Raw genomic sequence first — 25,220 nt, forward strand, 5'->3', positions numbered from 1 at the left:
CACCTCTCTGCTAGACTTGACTCACCTGACCATGTGACATGCAGGCTAGATCTGCAGCCTCTATCTGAGTGACCTCTGGGTGACCTTCATCAAAAGAGACAGGTGTCCTTTGTCTGCAATGTCTCCATCAAATACAGCAGCATTTCCACACAAAGCTGGGACTAGAGCTGGTGAGACAGCTCAGTGCTGCACACTTGTGGGGATCTAAGTCAGATCCCTAGGAGCCTTATAAAAATCAAGAATGGTGGCACTCATCTGGCCCTGGCTACTGAGGAGGTGAAGGCAGGTGAATCCCTGGAATTCACTGACCAACCACTAGTCAAGTCCATTACCCAACCAGCCTCTGAGAGCCCCAGTCTCAAAAAATTAAGGGTAGAGAACAACTGAGAAGAAGTAATCAATGTTAACCTCTTATACATGCGAATGCACACACACACACACACACACTCTTATGTGCACACATCCATCTGCACTAACAGACCCACAACATTAGACTTAATTATCCTTACAGAAAATGAGACTATTTTTTTCTCTGTATTCTCTGCCATCTTTGGCTCATTTTTGGTTTGAATAACTTTCAGAGAACGACGCAAAGCACAGAATTGTGCCTCTCAGAGGCGTTGTCAAACATGGAAATCATACATTTCTAATTGATACACAACAAATGTCTTTAAGCTTTCAGAATGACTCCCTTCTACATAGGTTCTGCTTAATTTCCTGAGACTTAACAGGCCTCTGCTGACCCCTGCACACTTGAAAAGAGACTTGAGAAGTAGAATTTTGTTAAATTCAAGAGCAGTCCTCATCTACAAGGGTTTTAAAGGTAAGGACTGCTGTTTAAACACGCAGATATCAAATGTGGTACACATGCAATCAAATAGAGGATTTCTCACATAAAGTGAGTATCCCCAGTAGAAGTCTATCTAAGGTTGGTTGTTTTTCTTCTTTGATCCTTTTGCCTAAATGCAAATCTGGTCATGCTGTGACTGCCTTGCTTTTGGCATAGACCTTAGGAGTGACCTGCACTGATTTCGGTATGAAATACACCACAGGTCCTGGTCCTTGCTGCTAAAGATTGTGGCCCCATCGTTACCATCATGCAACCTTTAACTTTTCCTTGTCGTCACTTCCCAGCTCCCTGCCCCTCATTCCTGTTCTGAAGACTTTTAGCGAGTGACTCTCTGCTTCAGCTATTGCCATGTTTGTTCTGAATAACTTGGGTAAGAATGTAATGATGCATCCAACAGTCAGGACTGCTCACTACTTATTCAGTGGTTTCCCATTTCTTCCACTGATCCTGCTTAGCTACGTACTCTCACAGTTACACCTTCAGCTACCCGTCCATTGGACGCTACAAACGCCTTGAAATCCAGCGGTGCACACCGATTTCCACCTCTACCTTCTCTCTGCCTGAACTCTGAGTCCATGGCCTGTCAGTTCATGCATTGTTCTTCACACACTCTCAACCCTTCTGCCTTCTCTCATTCACTTGTAATTTCCAGACCCAATTCCTAAGCTAGTTACACTTCACTCTTCTTCTATTTCTGAGTCTGAAATAAATCCATTGGGGATAAGTGATCAACTTTGCCAACTTCCGATGTTAAATTTATGACACCAAGTTTAAGGGCCCTTGGTGCTGTCATTCTATGTAGAAAAGTTTATTCCCTCTCTCCTCCAAATCCTCATATACATGTCTCCCTTCATTCTCCTCTCCAATCACTGAGAATGCATAAAAACCCAAGAAGAATTATTTTACCATTATAATTATCACCAACAAAATATGTTTATCTCTTACTTCAACAAATACTTTTTTTTTTTTTTGAGACAGGGTTTCTCTGTGTAGCCCTGGCTGTCCTGGAACTCACTCTGTAGGCCAGGTCGGCCTTGAACTCAGAAAACCATCTGCCTCTGCCTTCTATGTGCTGAGATTAAAAGTGTGTGTCACCACTGCCTGGCCAGCAAATACTTTTTTAGCCCATGTTACATACAGACATATTCTGGGCATGCCAGTGTATCCATGAATAAAACAGACTCTGGGGGTATTAAAACAAAACAAAAAAATCTGCTCTAGTAGAGGCAGAATTTGAATAAATGATAGGTCTTGTGTTGCTATGTTCTAGATTGCAAAGAATCAAAATGAAGGAGACAGAAAAGAGTTGCTGATAAGGCAACATTGACCCAGGCATGTGGGAGCAGCAGTGGGGCAGCATGCCCAGAGAAACAGAATCAAACTGCCTTTTATACAGATGTAAGAGACAGGAGAGAAACAGCTTCAGAAGAATAAGAATGAAGCCATGGCCCCTGGTACTGAACCCACCCTCCATCCCTTTCGTCTATCCCAGCTTACAGATACGCTTTGAAGAATCCAAGATTTCCTCCTGGGTTCCTCTGCATTGAACTTCATCCTAATTGCCCTCAACCATCTGCCTCCCAAATCGTTCGGTATCCATTTGAAGTCAACAGGAAGGAGGTGACGACTTAGAGGTGGGGTTGGTGACCTGCAGTGGACGTGGTGGGGAAGGACAGGCGACAGGTATAACCCGTCGGGGAATTCAATATCTGATTGACATTTCTGGCGTGCAGTCACCTTTGCTGCGAGTGGAAGAGGACAGACTCTACACCAGCACGTCACTTCGTTACCTTCTTACTTTGCATTGGAAATTCTGAAAGTCAGCGTCTTCTAATTGTTCTATTACCAGTCACCTCCTCTTCCTTCCAGACCCCAAAACTTTAGGAGACGGGAATAAAGGAGAAAAGCCGAGACTTTGTATAAGGAGCTGGAATTGGGTTTGGACAACACAGTAAGGGCTCTGGAAGCTTGACCTAGAAAAAAAGAGCATGGGCATCTTGGGAAAGGAAGCATCTGGAAGAGGTGGTTTAGGGTCGAGGTAGCTGCTCCAGAGTGAGTCCCCTTAGCACAAACATTCCTGCTCACAGGCACCGGGAGTTGCTTCAGAGGAGAGTCCTTTTACTGAGAGTGAAGGACACGGGCTTAACATTCCTGGGGGAGGCAGCAAACTGAACAAAGTTTATATAAACGACGTGGGATGATGCCGGAATCCCACGGAAACCTGTGTCGGTGCAGCAGAGGAGGGGATGGGATATATGTGAAGGAGAAAGTCTTTCAGGATGTGTGTACTTCTATCTCCTCCTTTTATTTCTGTTCTCTCCCCAGAATAAAGACTGTTCTGGGGTAACACTGATCTAGTTTCCCTCCTCTTTACAAAGGTCTCCCCTCACAGCACACCCTACCCAGGCCCTGTTTTTGAAGCATGTGTGTGCTCTCCTCCATAGAAGAATTCTCCTGTACGTGCCCCCATTCCTTCTTACCTGGGCTCGAAGCACTAAAATTTCTCACTCTGTGTCTCCATTCATGTCTGACATTTCTACGCTTTAAAGGCCGCCGCATTTAATGTCTACAGTAATGTCCTGCTTTGACTCGTAGCCTCTGCAGGGCCTCCTTCCGCACAAAGCAGACAGGATGATTTCATGAAATGTAAATCGGGTCGTGCCACTACCTAGTTTAAGTGCCTTTGTTGCTGTCCCGCTGTGCTTAGACCGCCACATATAACAGAGCTCACTCTTTGGGTCAGTGTAGCTGGTGTAGTTTTCCTCCCTCCAGAGGATATTCAGCTCACGGACCACACTGACGGCCTTGTGCTCTGTCCTCCACTTGTCTTTTCTTCATTCACTTCGCTTAACAGCATCCTTTCTCACCACTCCACAGGCATGGCTGTGGACACTTAGGATATGACCACATGGGCAGCTGATGCAGGAGAATCATGAGCTCAAGGTCATCGTGGGATGTGTTGCAGAATAAAATATAACACAACAAGACATGCCACTCCCTAATTTATTTGAAAACAAAACAATACACATTATCACCTAATTATTAGTCCAGTCTATTTCTTCTTTCAATGGAGAACTAACTCTATGGCAACATCAGTGAAACTTTTTCACCTAGCATATTAGTAAAAACCAGTTTTATTTGCCAATGCCTGATATATAATAAATTGCTGAAGAGATGATTAAGAAATGGGAGCTGGTTGATAGCTATAAAAGGGTAGCTTAGTCCTGGTTTAATATCAAATTTTGATAAAATGATATTAGGACTAATTAACTAGTTCTCATCATACCATCTTAGATGTTAAGACTTGCATGCATTCATGCATCTATGCACATATATGTGTATGTATGTGTGCATGTGTATGTATGTGTGCATGTGCGTTTTTTTTTTACTGGTAACAGGGTGGCGGCTGACTGCCTGTGCCAAGGGAAAGCATCAAGATTCCCTAAACACCCACATAGAAGCCCCGTAGTTTTTAACTATATAACATATGCAATGCAATACAAGCTCATCTAAGTTCTCCCAAGGAAAGTGAATAGCAGTCTATGAAATACAATTTAGAGATATCAGGTGGATTCACCGATTTTTAAGTCCACTGCAGCTAGTACTTAAATCCTGCCTGTTTTCCTCCCCTATCGTTTTACACGGAGGTTTTTCAGCTACCAGAAAGGAGCCCCCTACAGTATTTCCTTCAAACACCACTCCTTGCTTTTACCTGAAATAGTTCATGATTTATATCAAGTACAACAGCAGAAGTGAACAAGAGAAGAAAGGATGAGACCCCCTGTGACACAAAGCCTGGGCAAGCACCAGCTCTCCGTCTTCCCAAGGGAGGTGCTAACACCAGCACAGTCAAGTCCTCTCAAAACGGAGAGTGATATCCGCCCCACAACGAAAAGAGAGTTCATGCCGAGCCACCCAAGTCCTCTTTCAGGGCTTAGGTTATCAGAGGAGGAAAGGAACAAACATAATATGCATTTTTTAGTGTAAGATACAGAAAATATGAAAAATAGCTACAATTATAACATAGGTAGTTGTCAGTATGTTGTTTTATGTAATTTTAGATTAAAAAATCTTTTCCATCTCCAAAGTTGTCTCCCTTTGAGTTTTCTTAGTTGTTTCTACTTCTGATTTTAGATCCTGGATGGTTTTGCTTAGCTCCTTCACTTGCTTGTTTGTGCTTTCCTGTAATTCTTTAAGAGATTTTTGTGTTTCCTCTTTCATGACCTCAGCCTGTTGACCAAAGTTCTCCTGTATTTCTTTAAGTTTTTTTTGTGTTTCCTCATTATTGGCTTTTGTATTCTCCTGGATTTCTTTCAATGATTTTTGTGTTTCCCTTGCAAGGGCTTCTAACTTTTGATCCATTTTCTCCTGAATTTCTTTAAGTATGTCCTTCATGTGTTCCTGTACCAGCATCATGACCAGTGATTTTAAATCCAAATCTTGTTTTACTGGTGTGTTGGGGTATCCAGGACATGCTGGTAGAGGAGAATTGGGTTCAGATGTTGCCATATTGCCTTGATTTCTGTTAGAGACGTTCCTGCGTTTGCCTTTTGCCATCTAGTTCTCACTCGTGTTACTTGGTCTTGTCAGTGCTGGACTCACCAGTGCAAGCTGCCCCTTCCCAGTTGGCCTCTGGTGCACAGCTTACCCCCTGCACTGCCTGTAGACAGGGTGCTGCTGCCCAGGCTGTTCAGATCCCGAAGCAGGCACCCGAAGGCTCCCGCTGGGGCCCGCTGGAGAAAACGTGATTTGTTACTTTTTCACTAAAAACATCACATAATGGCCCGATATCACTGCCTAATCCAGATATAGTCTATGTTCTTTACCAGGTGAACTAACATAAGCCTTGTGGTGGTGACTTCCTTTGGTTGTACTTAAATTTTCTTTACATTGTACCTGACAATTAGATGGCTTGGCTACTCTGAGCCCTCTCTCTGGTCACTGAATCTGTACAAGGATTACCTAGGTTTCTCTGTGTATAAAATTAACGGTCTGTGTAGAAATTTCTTGGTTCATGGAAGCCCAGTGAATGCTGGTGACTTCCCTAAGATGACACTTACAAAATTAACATTTTCTCATGTTTTGTTTAACAATTTCAAACTCTGGTAGGAGAAGCTACAATAGAGAAGAAGAGAGCTTCATCAAATCGAAAGAGTTCAAGAAAATGTCCCTGCCATGCAGTGACTGGAGGGAGCAACTTCTGTGTGTTTTCACTTAAATACATATTTTACTTGACCTTTTTCAGAAACTGAGACCAAAGTAGCACTCCTCACTTAAATTTTAAGCAATATTTAAGGCTATTTCTGATGTTTAATGATTACTATTAATCATTAGAGTCACATTTCAGTTGTCTTCACATCAACCATGCCGTGGGTGTGTGTGTGTGTGTGTGTGTGTGTGTGTGTGTGTGTATGGGATTTAATAATTTCCTCATAGTATCTTTAGAATTTGCCAGGGTCAGGATCATACTTTGCACAATAATTCTCAAGAGGACACAGAAACAATGAGATTTAGCTTCCAGTTTATGTTTCTTTCAGTCAAACAACAATGGCTCGTTTGCACGAATCTGAAATCACTCACAGTGAGGGCAAAATGCCAGAGAATCTTAGAGCTCCGACGACCTGTGTGATTCTTAAAACCAAGGCATTGGCTATCCGTTAGAAAACCAAACCATAAATTATATTTGAAAAGCTCATACCTTCATCATCTATCAAATAATTGAAATAAACACTCTAGAGTCATTAGAATTTTAAGACTCATCAGTTAGATCTTGGCAGTGAATCCCCAACCAAGAGTATATGTAAACATAAAACACCTTGATGCTCTTAATGATTGATTACCTTAGTTTCTTGCCCAACTGCCTCTTCCTCCCCGAATTTCTTCAAACGTCCCGATGACTGCTCTTCAAAAATGCTAAAAACTATCATTTGAAAAATTAAACAGCACAATCCTTAATCATGATCTAAACATTTGTCTTTATGTCCACAGATAAGTGTAATCTTCACTCCTCATCAATGCAACTTCTCAGCACAGCAGATGAAGGCCAATACAGAAACCTACAACCTAAACACAGAGTTGTGGTGCACAGTCCCAACAGATACATCTACAAACACTACCACACCTGAAGCTCAGAGGACCTTGAGAAGAGGAGACAGGAAGACTGTAAGAGCCAAAATATCAAGGAGTTAGTTGACTGTGAGGGTGTGTCTCCAGGTAATGTCAGAAGTTATATTTATAAGGTCTCACCAATGTGATTGCTCAAATGTAAGCTGAGCCAGGATGATACCAACAGACCTGCCAACGTGGTCAGTGGAAAGCCGGAGGCCTCAGCCCTACACAAAAAGGACAGGTGACTGAACATGCTGAGTGGAAGACATAGTCTTCCCTAGGAAAGAGCACACCAAATGGTTAGCCCTGAAAACATATACATACATACATACATACATACATACATACACACACACATGCACGCACGCACATATACACATGTGTGTGTGTGTGTGTGTGTGTGTGTGACATGATGTAGACTGAATAGGCTATATTTAGGAACATACAGGCATACACATATATTCCCTCAATAACAATGTATGAAAAAGTGGACATGAGTTTAAAAGAGAGCAAGGAAATGTATGCGGGTGGTTTTGGACAGAGGAAGGGAAGAGAAAAAATGTTATAATTATACTATGATCTTAAAAAATTTAAGTGAGGAGTTAAAAAACAGAAAGATTACAAAGAAGGCTTTAAACGGGTCTTGTGGAGGCTGCCCTCAGCTCCCTTTTCTAGATGTGAAAGTCCAGATCTGCCTTCTGGGCTGAGAATACTTAGACATTAACATCAGCAAATGACAGAGTTCTACTTTCCCAGAAGGCACCAGACACTTCAGAAATCAGGCCCGAAAGAACGACTGTGCATGCAGTGTGGATCTCCATGCAGTGTGCTGCATGTTCTCAGAGCACCCCATAGCTCATTCTTATGTCTTCTGTGTAAAAGATTCATAATGTAAAAGCTGTCCTCAGAGGCACTGTGCCCATGACTGTCCATTCTAGTTTAATTCCTGCCATCTCCTCTCTACACTTCCCAAGTCATCAAGATGGAAAGAGGCACAGCCAAGGGGTGGGTGGTCCATGTGGCAGACCTCTGTGTACTGTAGGGTCTGCTTCCTCGCTGAATGTTTGCAGGGTGTTTATTGGTTTCCCCTTCCCACTGGTGAAAATCATCATCTGTCCCCAGCCATGTACAGCTGCAAGTGCTCCTAGGTTCTTCTGCAGACAGCATCTGGCAAGGGGCCTGGCATGAGGACTCTTTACACCTTCCATGGAGAACATGCTATGGATGAAAAAGTTCTTGAATCCAGAGCCACTTGGAAAAAGCAGGGCAAAGTATGCAAAACCTTGAAACACAGATAAACTCACTCTAAAAACAACAAAATACTTTTAATTATTTATTCATTCATTCATTCATTCATTTGTGTGTGTGTGTGTGTGTGTGTGTGTGTGTGTGTGTGTGTGTATTTAGGTTTATTTTTACTTATGTATCTAGGTGCTGGTGAGTATGTGCACTTGTGCAGATAGCAGTGAGCTGGAGTTGGAAGCAAATGTGATCCACTCAGTGTGGGTACTCAGAACCAAACAAAAGTCTTTTGCCAAAGGAACAGGCAATGACCCATTTCTCCAGCCTAAGAAATAATTTCATAGAAGGAAAAAAGTTATCTTTGACTTTATTTTAAAAACTATTTTCCCTTCCAGATACTCAGTAGTATTAGGTTCAGGATAATTTAAATATTTTAAACTAATAAAATTTATTTTAAAATACATAACTCAGTATTGACATATTTTAAATCATCAAAAGAGTTTATAATAGTTAAATGTTTTGTAAATATACATGATATCTTCTGAAGCTAAAAGTAAAATGCACTCAACCACTTTTTAAAATCTACTTGGAACATTAAACATGATAGAAGTAGAAAAAAATCTCTTATGAAGTCCTCTATAAAAGGAAATTGTGACAGGTTCCTGATTAGACAGAAACTGTTCCATCTCCAAGGGAGAAATGCAGTGCAACTGTGGCTTCATAGAGTGAATTGGGTAGTGTTCTTTCTGTTTCTATTTTATGGAATAGTTTGAGGAGTATTCATATTAGTTCTTCATTGAAGCTCTGATAGAATTCTGTACAAAACCCATCTGGTCCTGGGTGTGTTTTGGTTGGAAGACTTTTAATGACTGCTTTTATTTCTTTAGGGCTTATGGGGCTGTTTAGTTTAATCTGGTCCTAATTTGACTTTGGTACCTGGTATATGTCTAGAAAACTGTACATTTCATCTAGATTTTCCAGTTTTGTTGAGTATAGGCTCTTGTAGTAGGATCAGGTTTTGTTTTTGTTTTTGTTTTTTAATTTCCTCAGTTTCTGTTGTTACATCTCCCTTTTCTGATTTTGTTAATTTGGATACTGTCTCTGTGCCCTTTGATTAGTCTGACTAAGGGTTTATCTATCCTGTTGATTTTCTCAAAGAACCAGCTCCTGGTTTTGTTGATTCTTTGTATAGTTCTTTTTGTTTCTACTTGGTTGATTTCAGCCTTGAGTTTGATTATTTCCTGCCGTCTACTCCTCTTGGGTGTATTTGCTTCTTTTTGTTCTAAAGCTTTCAGGTGTGCTGTTAAGCTGCTAGTGTATGTTCTCTCCAAGTGCTTTTAGGAGGCACTCAGAGTTAAGTTTTCCTCTTAGTGCTGCTTTCATTGTGTCCCAAATTTGTGTTCATAAATTTGGGTATGTCGTGCCTTTATTTTCATTAAATTCTAAGAAGTTTTTAATTTCTTTATTTCTTCCTTGACCAAGTTATCACTGAGTAGGGCATTGTTCAGCTTCCATGTGATGTGGGCTTTCTGTTGTTTTTATTGCTATTGAAGACCAGCCTTAGTTCATGGTGATCTGATAGTATGCATGGGATTATTTCAATCTTCTTGTATCTGTTGGGGCCTGTTTTGTAACCAATTATATGGTCAATTTTGGAAAAGGTACCATGAGGTGCTGAGAAGAAGGTATATTCTTTTATTTTAGGATGAAATGTTCTATAGATAACTGTTAAACCAATTTGGTCCATAACTTCTGTTGCTTTCCATGTGTCCCTGTTTGTGTTTCCATGATCTGACCATTGATGAGAGTGGGGTGTTGAAGTCTCCCACTATCATTATGTGAGGTGCAATGTGTGCTTTTGAGCTTTAGTAGAGTTTCTTTTAAGAATGTGGGTGTCCTCACATTTGGAGCATAGACGTTCAGAATTGAGAGTTCTTCTTGGTAGATTTTTCCTTTGATGAGTATGAAGTATCCTTCCTTATTCTTTTTGATAACTTTTGGTTTAAAGTTGCTTTTCTTCAATATTAGAATGGCTACTCCAGCTTGTTTCTTGGGACCATTTGCTTGGAAAATTGTTTTTCAGCCTTTTACTCTGAGGTAGTGTTTGTTTTTGACACTGATGTGTGTTTCCTGCATGCAGCAAAATGCTGGGTCCTGTTTATATATCCAATCTGTTTAGTCTATGTCTTTTTATTGTGAAATTGACTCCATTGATGTTAAGAGATATTAATGAATAATGACTGTTGCCTCCTGTTATTTTTGATGTTATTTTTATGTTTGTGTGTCTATCTTCTTTTGAATTTCTTCAAAGAAGATTACTTTCTTGTTTTTTCTAGTGTGTAGTTTCCCTCCTTGTTTTAGCATTTTCCATTTATTATCCTTTGTAGGGCTGGATTTCTGGAAAGATATCATGTAAGTTTGTTTTTGTCATGGAATATCTTGATTTCTCCATCTATGACAATCGAGAATTTTGCTGGGTTTAGTAACCTGGGCTAGCATTTGTGTTCTCTTAGGGTCTGTATAACATCTGCCCAGGATCTTCTAGCCTTCATAGTCTCTGTTGAGTAGTTCTGGTGTAATTCTGATAGGTTTGCCTTCATATGTTACTTGACCTTTTTCCCTTACTGCTTTTAATATTCTTTCTTTGCTTAGTGCATTTGATGTTTTGATTATTATGTGACAGGAAGAATTTTTCTGGTTCAATCTATTTGGAGTTCTGTAGGATTCTTGTATGTTCATGGGCATCACTTTCTTTAGGTTAGGGAAGTTTTCTTCTATAACTTTTTGAAGATTTTTACTGGCCCTTTAAGTTGGGAATCTTCACTCTCTTCTACACCTATTATCTTTAGGTTTGGTCTTTTCATTGTGTCTTGGTTAGGAGCTTTTTGCATTTTGCATTTTCTTTGACTGCTGTGTCAATGTTTTCTATGGTATCTTCTGCACCTGAGATTCTCTCTTCTATCTCTTATATTCTGTTGTTGATACATCTATGACTCCTGATCTCTTTCCTAGGTTTTCTATCTCCAGGGTTGTCTCCCTTTGTGATTTCTTTATTGTTTCTATTTCCATTTTTAGATCCTGGGTGGTTTTGTTCATTTCCTTCGCCTGTTTGATTGTATTTTCCTGCAATTCTTTAAGGGATTTTTGTGTTTCTTTTTTAAGGGCTTCAAGCTTTTCACCTGTGTTCTCCTGTATTTCTTTAAGGGAGTTATTTATGTCCTTCTTAAAATCCTCTATCATTATCATGGAATGTGATTTTAATCGTAGTCTTGTTTTGCTGGTGTGTTGGGGTATCCAGGGCTCACTGGGTGAGAGAACTGGGTTCTGATGATACCAAGTAGCCCTGGTTTCTGTCACTTATGTTCTTGCCCTTGCCTCTCCCCATCTGGTTATCTCTGGTGTTAGTTGGTCTTGCTCTCTCTGTGGCTTGTCCCTCCTGTAAGCCTGTATGTCAGTACTCCTGGGACCAGTTATCTCCTGGAGGAATTTAGGTATGGACAGCTGTGGCACAGGGTCTTCTCCAAGATGAAGACAGAAACTGGAAGGATTCTGTCCCAGGTTGCTCCTAGGTTCCTGTGTCCTGAGGTCTCTAGAAAGGTTCCTTGGAGCAGAAGTGGTGGTAATCTTACCTGTGCTCACAGGCGTGTCTGCACTCCTGGGAGACCAGCTCTCTCCTGGAAGTAATTAGGTATGGAGCACTGTCAAGGATAATTCTTTATAGAAAATAAGGCAGACTTACTTGTGTGTATTTGCAGATATTAGTGAAGTGCTTAAATTTTGACTTGACTTTTTCTCAATATTCTTTTTTCAAAATATGTCAAAATTTCAAAGACAAGAGTAATCATCTTAGATGAGCTTTGGTTTATCAATAAAAGATGTCAGTCACAGGTTCTTTTGTGTCACGTCATTGCTTTATATTTTCAAACGGATCAGAACACTCAGCATAACTGGATACCATTATAACAAAATTATTCTAGACTATTCTGATTTTAAAATCTTAAAGAAGAATCCTGGCACTAAGACAGGACCAGCATCGAAACACGAATGTGGGTCACAGGTCACTTGTCCCCAGTTGTTCTTGTTTCATTTATGAGTGGACATCTCAGTTCACTTTGTGTTACCACAGAGGAACACCTAAGACAAGATATTCCTTAATAAAAAGGTTCATTTGACTCATGGTTCTTAAGGACTAGGGGGGTTCAAACAGCAAGGTGACAGCATCGTGACAAGGACCTCCAGGCTGTATCACGTATTAGTGGGAAATTAGGAAAGGAACTGGCTGCAGAAGAGACAGACTTGCTTTAAAGCAGGCGCTTGCTTCTCAGAGATCTAACTCAGTGTTGTCACAGCTACACTAATCTCCTTCAAGGTGGCGCAGCAGTGTGATGCAATCATCTCAGAAACCACATCACTTTAGTACCATGCCCTTAGGGGACTAGGCTTCCAGCTCAGGAACCTCTGGAGAATTCACGTCCAAACCATAGCAGTAGATAATGCATGCATGCTGAGACGCATTAAACTACGGCTTTAACCGAATTCAGAGAGGAAATACATTGCTTGCATTCCCTACACAGATAACATTACTTACCCTTGTTTTAGAGCATGGTTTAGAAGCTATGGTGGATTCCTCTATGGCTGTGTCAATAAGGGTTTAGGTTTTGCTTTGTTTTGTTTTGTTTCATTTTGTTTTATCAGCTTGGCAAGGAACAACAGCTAATCTGGACCAAGATCATTCCTGACTTTGGCCTTTTCTCTTTTCACTGCCTTGATTCTCAGAAGTCTTGTCATATGTGTATCTGTATGCTTTGGACAAATCTCTGAAACTCTATTAAAATGGAACACTCCCACCACGGAAAGCTTTGCACTAGCATGGGAAGGAGGCATGTTGTCACACTTAGTAAGTAATTGTTGGCCTCGTTCTGATTGGTATTGTATATGTTACTATTCGAATTATTGACGGAACATTCCAGAGTGTTTAATGTGGAAAACACTAAAAACAAATCCAATGCTGAAAGCTATTTGAATCTCTTCTAGTTAAGATGCTCGGCCACACGAGCCTCCATCTCCTCCCCTTCTGCTGAAGGTGATTAGCAGCTTTCGAACTCTACAATTAGTACATCTCTAACCATTGTTCTCTGTTTCCTTATATTGTCTGAACAAATGAAACTTTAGCCAACTCTGAACCTTAAAACAGTTTAAAGCTGAAGGGAAGTGTAAATCCTACAACCTCTTCTTTCTCTCTATTAATACTGAAGCTACAGCTTCTCTCTTTTTCATTAAGATATGAATACTAAGTGCATTTAGGCAAACAGACTATGTGCCTTTTCTGTCCCTCTCAGACATCCCTCTCTTCTGAGCCCTGCTGCCCCTGTCCAAGGCTTGCTTGTTACAAGGTGCTTCCCACTCAGCTCTTGGAGACTTCTGTCTCTCTCATATGTCCTCTGTTCTTGGCTTTTTACAAGTTCCCTGTCTCTGTTCTATAGATTCAACCTAACAGGTCAAGATCATCTTAGCTCCTGTTTCTTACTGTAAAAGTACCAGGAGGTTAAATATGGTCATCTAAGCAGATCATAGATAACTCAATGCACTTATCTTTTGAGTATATTTGTTTTTGAGCAATGCCACCTGTTTAAACAATCGATATCTCCCCGCCCCTTTTTACCCTCACCCAAACTCCTCATTTATTTACTTCTGGATTATGGTGTTCACGAAGCAATGCAAAAGAAATAAAATGACTTTGATAGCTCAGTAGGCAAGAACATAGATAAGTGAGCAAAATTATGACAAATCTCAATATTTATATATGAGCCAGAAAATATGCAAGCAACCCCCTCCCGCCCTCCCACACACACAAATTACAGCAAGGAAGTCTCAACATGAATGCTGAGACTCACAAGTGGCCTCTTGGATGATATGGGGCTCTAACAGCCAAGATTTTCACATTTCACCCAGCCATCCTCCCTCTTCATTAGACATATACCTACCTGTCACAGACCGAATAGAAATCTCTGTTCCTATTTCAGGAAACCTGGCTTAATAGTCCCTAGGAAAATCAGTATGTTCCAACTGACGGGCACTTGAAAAAGTTACACCTCACTTGACATGGCTTGTTATCTGCAAGCTACTTTCCTTAATGTGTGCTAGACCTCAATTGGCCCCCAAAAGTCTATTTGTGCTTCTGAATTATTGCCCTTTCCATAGGTGGCCAAGGTGACCTTGCCTGCACATACAGAGAAGACGAATGAGTGGCTCATAGCAGTGTTTAATGGTGGTACATCTTTAAACCAGGGTGAAGGCTCCATCTCTTCGTGCATCACAGCAGTGAGTAAATGTGTAGCCCACAGTCAGATTTCAACGCTCCCAAAGGTCAGGTAGAAGGCAAGGCAGGGAACATTGTCATTTGTCACGAGAGCTCACACCTTGTGACCCTGATCTCCCAACCTCACCTTCACTCTCTACCTCTATGATTTCAACATGTTTAGATTCTACATGTAAGTGAGAACACCTTTACATGTCTGTGTCCGGCTGACTGCACTCGGTGTAACGTCCTCTGGAGTTCATGCATACTGCAGCAAAAGACATAATTTACTTCCTTTTGAAGGCTGGATATTGTTTGACATCTTCAGAATTTCCTTCCTTCATCCATCGTTCGAGGAATGCAGGATGTTTCTAGGACTGTGGCTTTGAATAATGCGGTAATGAGCAGAGGGGGAAGGATAGGCAGCCTCTTTCAGGTAGTGATTCAACTTTAGGGGTTATAGCCAGAGAAGGGATTGCTGAGTCAAAGCTACCGTTATTTTCAGTTCTGGAGCATCTCCACGTTGATTTCCATAATGACTGTCACAGTTTACATCCCTGCCAAAATTGATCAAGCTTTCTTGTTCTTCATATACTTAATAGCACTCTTTCCTTAATCATAGCTATCCTAATAAACATACTGACATCTGGCAGTGCCTTTGATGTAACTCGTGAGGTGGGGCATCTTTTCATGTGTCTGCTGCACACTGTGTCCCACCGTGGGGAGGATATCTGACATCTGTTCAGGTTCTTCGCCTAGATCCAGTTATTTGTTTTCTTGCTAATGAGTCTCTTTGAAATTTCTCAAATAGTGTGGTCATTAACCCTTTCCTTGGCTTGCAAATGATTTGTTTGTGAGACTGGTTTTGTATAACGCTTTGGGTAGTCTGGTATCCCTATGTAGCTCATAGTAGCTTCAAACAGCCTCTGTATGGTGGAATTACAAGTATATGCCAACATGCTTAGCAGATTTTTTTTTCACTCTTGTCCAGATTGACCCTAAACTCTTGGCTCAAGAGATATCCCTACCTCGCTGCTCCTTCTCCAAGCAGCTGCATTCAACAGCAGGGCATCTGTTTTGTACAGAAACACTTCAGTTTGATACACTTCTGCTAGTTTAAACTTGATTTTGTTATTTGTATTACCACAGCCAAAAAATTAAAATCATTTTCCAAGTTATGTCCTGGCTATTTTCTTCTACAAACTTTACAGCTGATATTTTGCATTAAATCTTTAGTCGATATATTTGTAGTTAATATATTTGTAGTATGAGATAAGGATCTCATTTCCATCTCTTCGTGTGTGCATGCATGCGTCCGTGCATGCATGCGTGTGTGTGTGTGTGTGTGTGTGTGTGTGTGTGTGTGTGTGTGTGAGAGAGAGAGAGAGAGAGAGAGAGAGAGAGAGAGAGAGAGAGAGAGCATGCACACACATGTGAAGGTCGGCGACAACTTACAGGAGTCAGTTCCCTTTCCTTCCATGTTGGGCCCAGGACCTGAATTTGAATTGTCAGACTCAGAGGTTAAGTGCCTTTATCTGCTGAGCCATCTTTCTAGTGCTAATTTTATTTCTGCACGAAGAGATAAAGGTTTCAGGAACTGTTTGTTGTAGATACCATGTCGCCCCTGTTGTGTGTTCTTGGCATCTTTACCTTAGCTCAAATGTGTGGCTTTCTAGGGTATCCATTCTGTTCTAGGTGTCTCTTTGTTTTTGTTTTTGTTTATCACCGTATCATGTTGTTTTGATTACAATTTTCTAGCAATGTTTTTAAATTAAGTAAGGTCTGGTGATGACTTTGGTTGGTTCATTTTATGCATAGCTTTGCCCATTTGAGATTGTGTGTGTGTGTGTGTGTGTGTGTGTGTGTGTATGATTCCACAGGAATTTCACTATTGTTTTTGCTATTTCTATGAAAAGGTGGCATGTTTCCACTTATGTGAATCCTCTGCAACTGCATTCATTGTTATTTTATAAATTTTAGTGTGCAAGTCTTTCATCTCCTTTGTTAAATTAATTTTTAAATATTTTTATGCCTTTTGTTTTGCTTTTTAGGATGACTTGCTGTTCAGTGTATAGAAACATAACTAAGTCTTGTTTCTTGACTTAATAGTGAAGAACATCATTACATTTTTTTAATAATTCTAACAGCATTTGGTCACATTCCTGAGGTTTTTTGTAGTTCAGAGCAATTATGGAATAGGCGTAAACCCTGCAATGTCATTAATAATCAGCACAGAATACAAGGCTGCATTTAAACCAAGCTGGTTTTAGAAGACTTTTAAGGTTGAAGAATTCAAAATACAGTGTGTTTTAATTCTGTTTATCAGCAAGTTAACTTATAAAGGAGTGCTCTGTGGCCCCCAAAGTCTCCACTCTAAGGAAAATATTTACTTGGAGAAATGCAAGAAATTTAGCAAATTTTCTAACTTTCCTTGGATTCGAGAAATATTGCCTTTGGGAATGCCTCCTGTGCTTTGGCCAAGGAGGAAAGAAATGTCTGTCTGCATGTGGTGAACAGCTTACACCAAGTCTCCTGAGTATACTCAGTCACAAAGGTCACCAAGAGAGCCTCTGAACAATGCTGACTTCTATCTAGACAAACTTGGTAAACTACACGATGCCATTTGTCCTGAATAGACACAGACTATAGGAAGGTATATTAGAGGTATATCTCCTGGGTTCTGTAGTGGGTGCACATTGCCTTCAACCACCCAGACATTATTACATGGCAGCCTGACAAGTCCAACGCAAGAAAGATTTGGCTGGAGAAGAACTACATACTTTGGAGGGAAAAAAAAGAGTGCATACTAATATGATTAAGAAGAAATTCAATGTTTTAAAGACAGTCACACTCATGAGAACTAGAACTAAGAAGAACTGGGTCATCTGCAAAAGAAGGCAGGTTTCCTTCTATAGTGAAGAAGCAATCACCTTCTAAAATAAAGTTTTCAGTCACCAACAAGAATCATTTGGACGACGACTCATAGATCCAAGTCAAAATTATAAAGAGCTAACGCAAGAGCCACAGAGAGGCTTAGAAAGCCTTTCCTAGAGATCAGAGCTGGCCTCTAAGATATAATCTTCCCTAATTCTAGAAGAGGGAGAATACAATAACAGAGACAGCTTTTTATATGATATAATAAAGGAAAAATGGAGAGAAGAGACAGTCTCCCCAGCTGCCCACCCATGGCAGAGGGACCCAGCTATCTGCAATCATGTGCGCCCATAGGTGCATCAAACAAACAGTAACAAAACTCCATCATCCAATCATCTGGTCAGACCGTGAAGAACAGTAAACCCTGTTGTTTAAATTCACTAAATAGTGAATGATCTGTTACACAATACGGATAAGACACACATTACTGACCCATCAATGTCAGAAACCTGAAAGGAGAAAATTAGCTTAATTTTCAAGAAACGAATGCAATTCTGTTGGAATACGGGCTTGAACACTGTGGTGATCAGACACTGATAAGAGTTACTGGGGGAAACAAATAAAAGCTTTTTTTCCAAAGGTCCTAAATATAAAATCTGGGATACCATTTTGTTTCTCAAAATAAAATGTTCAAAGTTGCTAATGCTGATTTCAGTTCTGTAATTCTATGGGTAGTGATAAAATGTTACAATAGTCGCTGCTAATAGTTCAAAGCATGCTTTAGCCACACAAGACTCAGATCATAGCCAACGAGTCTATTTAATCTCTGAGACTTAGCTACAGAGTGACAATAACACAGGCTGAGGATGTAACTCATTGCTAAAATGTTTGCCTAATATTCACAAGTCTCTGCGTTTGATCTCCAAATCTCAAAATAAAGAATAATGAATGACTGGATTAATATATGAATACATATCAACCCTCCAGAGTGAGAAATGACTGTGGGTGCCATTTTGAGTGATTTTGAATTTCCTGTTGCAACTTTTCTTATAAAGAGATATTAATGTCTCCACTTGAGGCCATGCATCTTTGTGTAAAATAAGTGTGTATGGCACCTAAAGTCTGTCACTTGGCTAAGGTTCATCACTTAGTAAAGAAATATAGCACATCTGGATTCAAAATCAGTTCTGTACATAAATGTCACATATTATTTCTAAAGGAATCTTGGTGAATACTGATACAAAGTTTAACAGTTACAGATATAAATAGGGCTAGACCAGAGGACAGGGTGTCCCACCGTGAATACCTAGTGCATTCAGGAAACACAATGGTAGCCTGTGTACTTCCACAGATGCTATTGCAAGCAATCCTGTTCAGAAACTGGAAAAGGGGAGTATTACCTCCAAGAACTAAGAAGTTTACAAATTTCTCCAGGCGGCAACATCATGGATATTCATCTAAACAGTATTTGGAAGGATACCTGGTTCCAGTTTGCAACATTATCTAGAACATTCCTCCACATTTCCCTATTACATTACAGCTCATCAACTCAAATTCTATAAGAATGAGAAGAAAAGTTAGTTGAAGTTCTTAAGTAACTTAATAGTTTATAGTTCTCCCCCTGAAGAGTGTAAATTGCTACTATGAAAACATATAAAACTTGACAGCAATTACTTGGTAAATATTTACTAAAATTAATGGAAGAAAATACTAAAAATAAAAAAAGTATAGGTAGTTTCTACCATGATCCCTAAGATGACAAAACTTGGGCCTGAAAATACTATAGCACTGTGGATCTGGCACGTGGCACCTAAATACAGATCAGAAAGGAGCTGTCTGGCAGAAATGGTCTAATCTAGGTATCACAAGAATACATTTCCCTAAATAGGAAGGCATAATTTCAGAAATCTTTTCTGCATGCCACATTTAATGCTATTAATCAGAATAGTAAAATCAACACCTATTTTTGCAGTAATGCTAAAAGTACTCCTAAAGTGGTATCATGAATTTTGTTCTTACAAAAGTACAAAGTATAGCCCGACATAGTGGCACATGCCTTTTTTTTCTAGCACTCTGGAGGCAACTTCAGGCAGACCCCTGGTTGTTGGAGGCCAGCCTGGACTACATAGAAAGTTCCAGGACAGCCAGGACTACACAGTGAGACCCTGTCCCAAAACGAACAGACAGAGGTACACATAAGCAATCATGTGTCACACACCACTCAATTTCAAAGCTAATGAGATGTCAGAACTACACAGCACTAATTCATATCATGATAAAAATATCTTTATGGATTCCTTCCACTAAACTCAGGGAATTATGTGCATCATGTGCAACATGCTTGCTGTGTCCTGGAAAATATTTTATGTGAGCAATTTCATTTTAATCTTCACTGGAATACTGTGAGCTAGATGTTCTTAAACTCACTTTATAGCTGAACCAAACTTTGAGCCATGGTCTGTAATTTGTATAGTCACACAGATAGTAAGTAGTGGAAATGATCAAACACAGTGTCTCTGTCTCTGGAGTCTATAGTCAAACCTCGTGTGTGTACAACTGTTCTGAGGGGGGACAGTCAAATACCCATGCATTCTGAGGACCCACACAAAGATGAGCCCTCAGACTTGAACCTGGCTTATTTCGTGAAAGAATGGATTTTACACTTACAAGAATATAACTAACCTCCCCAGCTGTTGAGCCATATATGCAGCTGGAAATTTTATCTGATTTCTGGCATTTTTCTATCAGTCTCTAAATTTCCAGAGACAGTATAAATTATCAGTGAGCATACATTTATTAAATACCAAACTACTTATTTTGAAAGCAAGCCACACAGTCTAAACTTTAGAAATCATTTAGATTCTGAGATATGTTTTTAATGAATAAAAGGTGACTTTAATTCACATGCGTCACCTCTGAAAAAAAACTCCTTTGTCCCACTGCTGTATTTTGGAAGTGGAGATTCCATTTAACCCAGCAAAACTCAGACCAAGATGAGTGTGTTATGCTTAATACCTTCAAGTGTGATGCTTGAAATTATCTCTTTCATACAGTCTTGAGTGTGACTTCACTGTTGTCACAAAGTATATTGTGCAGACACAAGAGGCAAACAAGATATAATCATATCTGCATGGCCAGCAAAGCAAGGAAGGGTCGGGAAACATAAAGGAATCAGCACCAGTGAGCAAGTCTTTCTTTATGTTTGATTTAGGACTTATAAAGTCCACAGGAATACCTTCAGTGGCAACTGTAAGCCAATGAGTTCTAACGCTTGAGATAATGAGGCGTTTATTAGGAACAAAGTGGTATGTTCAGGGAGTTTAATACTGCTTCAAAATAAAAATGTTAAAGCCTTGCCCTGGCAGAGCAAGGGGATCAAAGCCACACCTACTGAACCAGCAGGCCTTTTCACCACAGGGATGCTTAATACTAAGGTGGGGGAAGGAAATAAAGAACAGAAAAGGTGCATCAATCCATTTCCTTCTCTTGCTTACTCTGACTGGTACTGAAGTTTAACCCCATCGCTGACCTATGAGACGACTGGCCATAACTACTGAAGGTTCCCCGGGTGCTTTTTAGTATAGGAATATATTCAATGTTGCTTTTCTCCAAAGTCTCATCACTTGAGTGAAATCTTTCTCTGAGAGAGTCAAGCATTTGCCTATAATGTCTGACAGATTCTCAATGATGAGTAGAGCCTTTGAATAGGGCATCATTTTCTCATGGATGGTATAAATAAATGACTCCAAAAATATTAAGCTATGAGAAAGGAACTTAAAATTACCATAAAATGACTTAGAATAAATTCCAATAAAAAATGTTTAGATTCTGAGAAACATAATTATTGTTATTAAATAATTAACTCTAAAAGGAGATAACAAACCTTTTACTTAGCATGTTTATATAAAAGTTAATCACTTTTAATGGTGCTTCCGAATGCTGCAACCCTTTAATACAGTTCCTCATGTTGTGATGACCACCAACCATAAAATTATTTTCATTGCTATGACATAATTGTGAATTTGATACTGTTGTGAATCATAATGTAGCTATCTGTGTTTTCCATTTGACCTATAGAAGGGTCATCCAACTCTCAAAAGGATCACAACCCATAGGTCAAGAACCACACTGACTTATAAGCCAGGTAAATTTCTTTGTATTTATTAACATTTTAATGTGAAATGTTTTCATAATCAGATAAAATATTAAATAAGACTACTTCTAAATTAACCTTAGATGTGCTATCTGATAATATGATTGGTAGAACTGTGGTCCTGCAGATGCAATTAGTTATGGCGAGGTCATACTGGGTAGGGCAGGCTTCGCACACAGCAGCACTGGTATTCCTACAAGATGAGTGACAGTGTGCCACACCCATTCCCTGGGGAAGATGGTGTGAGGGAATATGAGGACAAGTTGGCCATTTGGATGGGTTATTGTCACCAGAAGTCAGGCAAGAGACATGAGGCATGGAATAGATTCTCTCTCAGGGCCTTGGGGACTCTGACACTACCAGCTTTGAAGAACATAATTTTATATTCTTTTAAGCCACCAAATTATGGTAGTTGTTTCACTGTCTCTATTAATTTAATACTGATGGATGGATGGATAGATGGATGGATGGATGGATGGATGGATGGATGGATGGATACAGAAAGATGGATGGACAGACAGATGGATGAATGGATGGATGGATGGATGGGTGGATGGATGGATGGATGGATATAGATGGATGGATATAGAAAGATGGATGGATGGACAGATGGATGGACAGATGAATGGATGATGGATGGATGGATATAGATGGATGGATATAGAAAGATGAATGGATGGACAGATGGATGGACAGATGAATGGATGGATGGATGGATGGATATAGAAAGATGGATGGATGGACAGATGAATGGATGGATGAATGGATGGATAGATGGATGGATGGATGGATGGATGATGGGTCAGAGACAAATCATACATGGAGGGGGATAGGTAAAGAAGAAGATAGATAAATGACACATAGTTTTAGACAGACTAAGCTCAAGGCCTCCTAAGTTTATACCTAATCATAAAATGAGAGTATTAGGAAATATTCAGTGAGGGTATATGTGGCTCCATAGTTGTCAGCCAAGTCACACAAAACCACAGGTCAGAAATGGTTTTAATTGAAGCAATTTTGTATGGTCTGACATAAAAGATTACATAATTAAGTCAACCTTTCTGAACACAGCAATCTTTTTGGCCTTGGGTGCCAGTTCTTTGCTGAATGCTCTAAGAACATATTTCCTCTGCGTTAGTTTGCCTCTGTAAATAGATTCACAGCATCCATTCATTCCCTTAGAAAGGGGACTTTCCATCTCCGTGACCTATATGGAATTAAACACTGGAGGCAACTTGCTCTTTGTGGCTTTGCCTGCTACTTCTCTCATTTACACATCTCCAGGCATGGCTCGTCCTAAAAGACAAAGCGGGGGTCCCATCTAATTGCATTCAGAGCCAAGGTCCCTCCAGGGTTTGTTCCTCCTTCCATTTGGCACAGCAATAACTGCGTGTGACAGCATCAGCCCCACAGCTCCAGTGGACATGAGGCTCCTAGCCACATGCTAGCTCTTCCTTGGCTTTCAGGAAGATCTGCCCACCTCTTCTCTCTGACAAGATCTCAGTGTGGAGCACAGTCTGGCCTAGAACTTGAAACCACCCTTCCTCTGTACAGGAAGCCTTAGGGTGCACCACCATGTCCAGCTTCATACAAACCATTTCTGAATGGCTATTTCTTAGACTGTTGTGTAATCTGCCCTTTTCAAAATGTCCTCAATTATGAAATAAAGAAAAGGGGGGCAACTTGCCAATTTACTAACACTTTAACCAGTATGAAAACACATAGCTACCAAGTCTAAATATAACATGTAAAACTAGTTCCAAAACAACCTAATTTATTTTCTTAAAAGTTTAGAACTTAAATAAAATATCCATTTTTTAAAAAAGGATATATACCAAAAAATAGATCTTTAATAAGAAATTGTATTTCAAAAAATTTAAATAATACTTAGTTCAAAAAACCTTTTGATGGAGAAATTGATATAGCAAAACTCACAAACATGAATTAAAATATTTCTGTATATTTTGGGATTGACTTAAGAAATTATATAACTCATGTGTGAAGTTTATGGATATTAATTGCCACTTAAATTGCTATCTATTCTGATTAAACTGTGGGGTCTTTCTCCCCCTTTTTTGCTACAGCTTAAAATTCTAACAGATTGTTTTTAAATGTCATTTTGCTTCTGCTTGGCTAAAATCCTGTGCTGTGAAGTTCTTCATCCATGAAACTCTAAGATTTCCCTTTGCTAGACAATACATACACAGCTGGTGACAATAAGTGCCCTTAGGGATTGGAAGCCTCTTTTGGCCTGCAAAAGGTGTCACCTGACCTTGTAATATCTGACAAATCTCTTTGGCACACTTTACAACTGGGTTTTCGTAAACACACACTTCCCATAGTTGTTGACATAAAATTTGACAAAGGGACACTGTGCTAGCAAAGTGTCTCTTGTCTTTTTGTAGTTTTACGGCCAGAATCTCATTCATAAACAGAAGAGAACAGAAAGGGTCATAAGGCAGAAAGTGTCACATAGGGACACCACCCAAAATGTGACCTTGCCTGCTTCTGGTCCTCTCATTATCATTACAAAGGAGCCTTATCCAGAGCACCTTTTCTAGTCAGTTTCTGAGCTTAGGCAAATGAAGTGAAAACTTTCTCCTCTGCATTTGAGCTCCTGGATGGGCAGGTCTAGCCTGAGAAGCAGCAACCTTTGCACAGTGGCACTTCTCTAAAACACACCCAACCTTAGAAAACCCAGAAGCTGAGGATTCCTTTCAAAGAGCAAACGTGCGCGTTTTCATCATCTTCCCAAGCATATTACAGGGCAGGTTGTATCCTTACTTCACAAACACATCTCTCCAAGACACAGCTGGCAGACAAAGCAAGGCTCACCTCCCTACTCTAATGCATTTCTCTCACATCCTGCTCCACAAGCCGAATCCAGCCTAAGGACCACGACCTTCAAAGCATCCCATGGTCTCCCCAGACAGCAGACCAGCTTGGCTTCTCCATGGTCACTTTGGTTGGGTATTTTTTGTTTGTTTGTTTTTTTGTTTTTTGAGTGTGGTTTCTTACTTCTCAGGTCTCTTGGAGGTACCAATATATAATGAAATAAACTTACTGTTTTCTTTAACACTTTGAGAGCATAGGGCTTCTGGGTCCCCTTCTGCTTGCATCTGTACACAATGGAGGTAGCACCCCTTGAGGGGGAAAAAGACAAAAAGAAAGTGTTATGCTGTGGACACGACTTAATGAGGACATCTTTCAGTGAACGCTTTTTGTTTGTTTGTTTGTTTTTTTCCAAGACAGGGTTTCTCTGTGTAGCCCTGGCTGTCCTGGAACTCACTCTGTAGACCAGGCTGGCCTCGAACTCAGAAATCTGCCTGCCTTCACCTCCCAGAGCGCTGGGATTAAAGGCATGTACCACCACTGCCCAGCCTCAGTGAACTCTTCAATTGAAGACTTCAAACGAAATCTTGCAGATAGGCTCCTGGCTAACAGGGGTTTGTACATCCGAGATCCTGGCCTGAGATGCCAGAAACACTTTTTTCCCCTCACAACTGAACTTTGTCATGAAATTCCAGGCTTTTTACTGACTCTTCCTCCTGTTGAAAGTAGCACACCCAAGTCACTGCATTTGATGGGCTGTTAAATAAAGTTCTCAGGAAAGTAGTGTTTTTCAAGAACAGCCACACACAGGAATCCCAGGATTCCTGAAAGTGGGTGTTTGGAGTGAAATAAAGCAGGGAGCT

General features: G+C 40.1%; 1 protein-coding gene across 4 annotated transcripts in view; it reads right to left on the reverse strand.

Moving 5' to 3' along the window:
- Camk4 (calcium/calmodulin dependent protein kinase IV) overlaps nucleotides 1–25,220 on the reverse strand; it is a 235,520-nt gene that overhangs the window by 102,830 nt on the left and 107,470 nt on the right. For all 4 annotated transcript variants that reach the window (XM_052155453.1, XM_052155454.1, XM_052155455.1 and 1 more), the window contains exon 2: nucleotides 24,590–24,668. In XM_052155453.1, the coding sequence (XP_052011413.1) occupies nucleotides 24,590–24,668 (79 nt within the window). The remainder of the gene's footprint in view (nucleotides 1–24,589; nucleotides 24,669–25,220) is intronic.

This window comes from Apodemus sylvaticus, chromosome 13, assembly GCF_947179515.1.
Source record: "Apodemus sylvaticus chromosome 13, mApoSyl1.1, whole genome shotgun sequence".
Taxonomy (NCBI): domain Eukaryota; kingdom Metazoa; phylum Chordata; class Mammalia; order Rodentia; family Muridae; genus Apodemus; species Apodemus sylvaticus.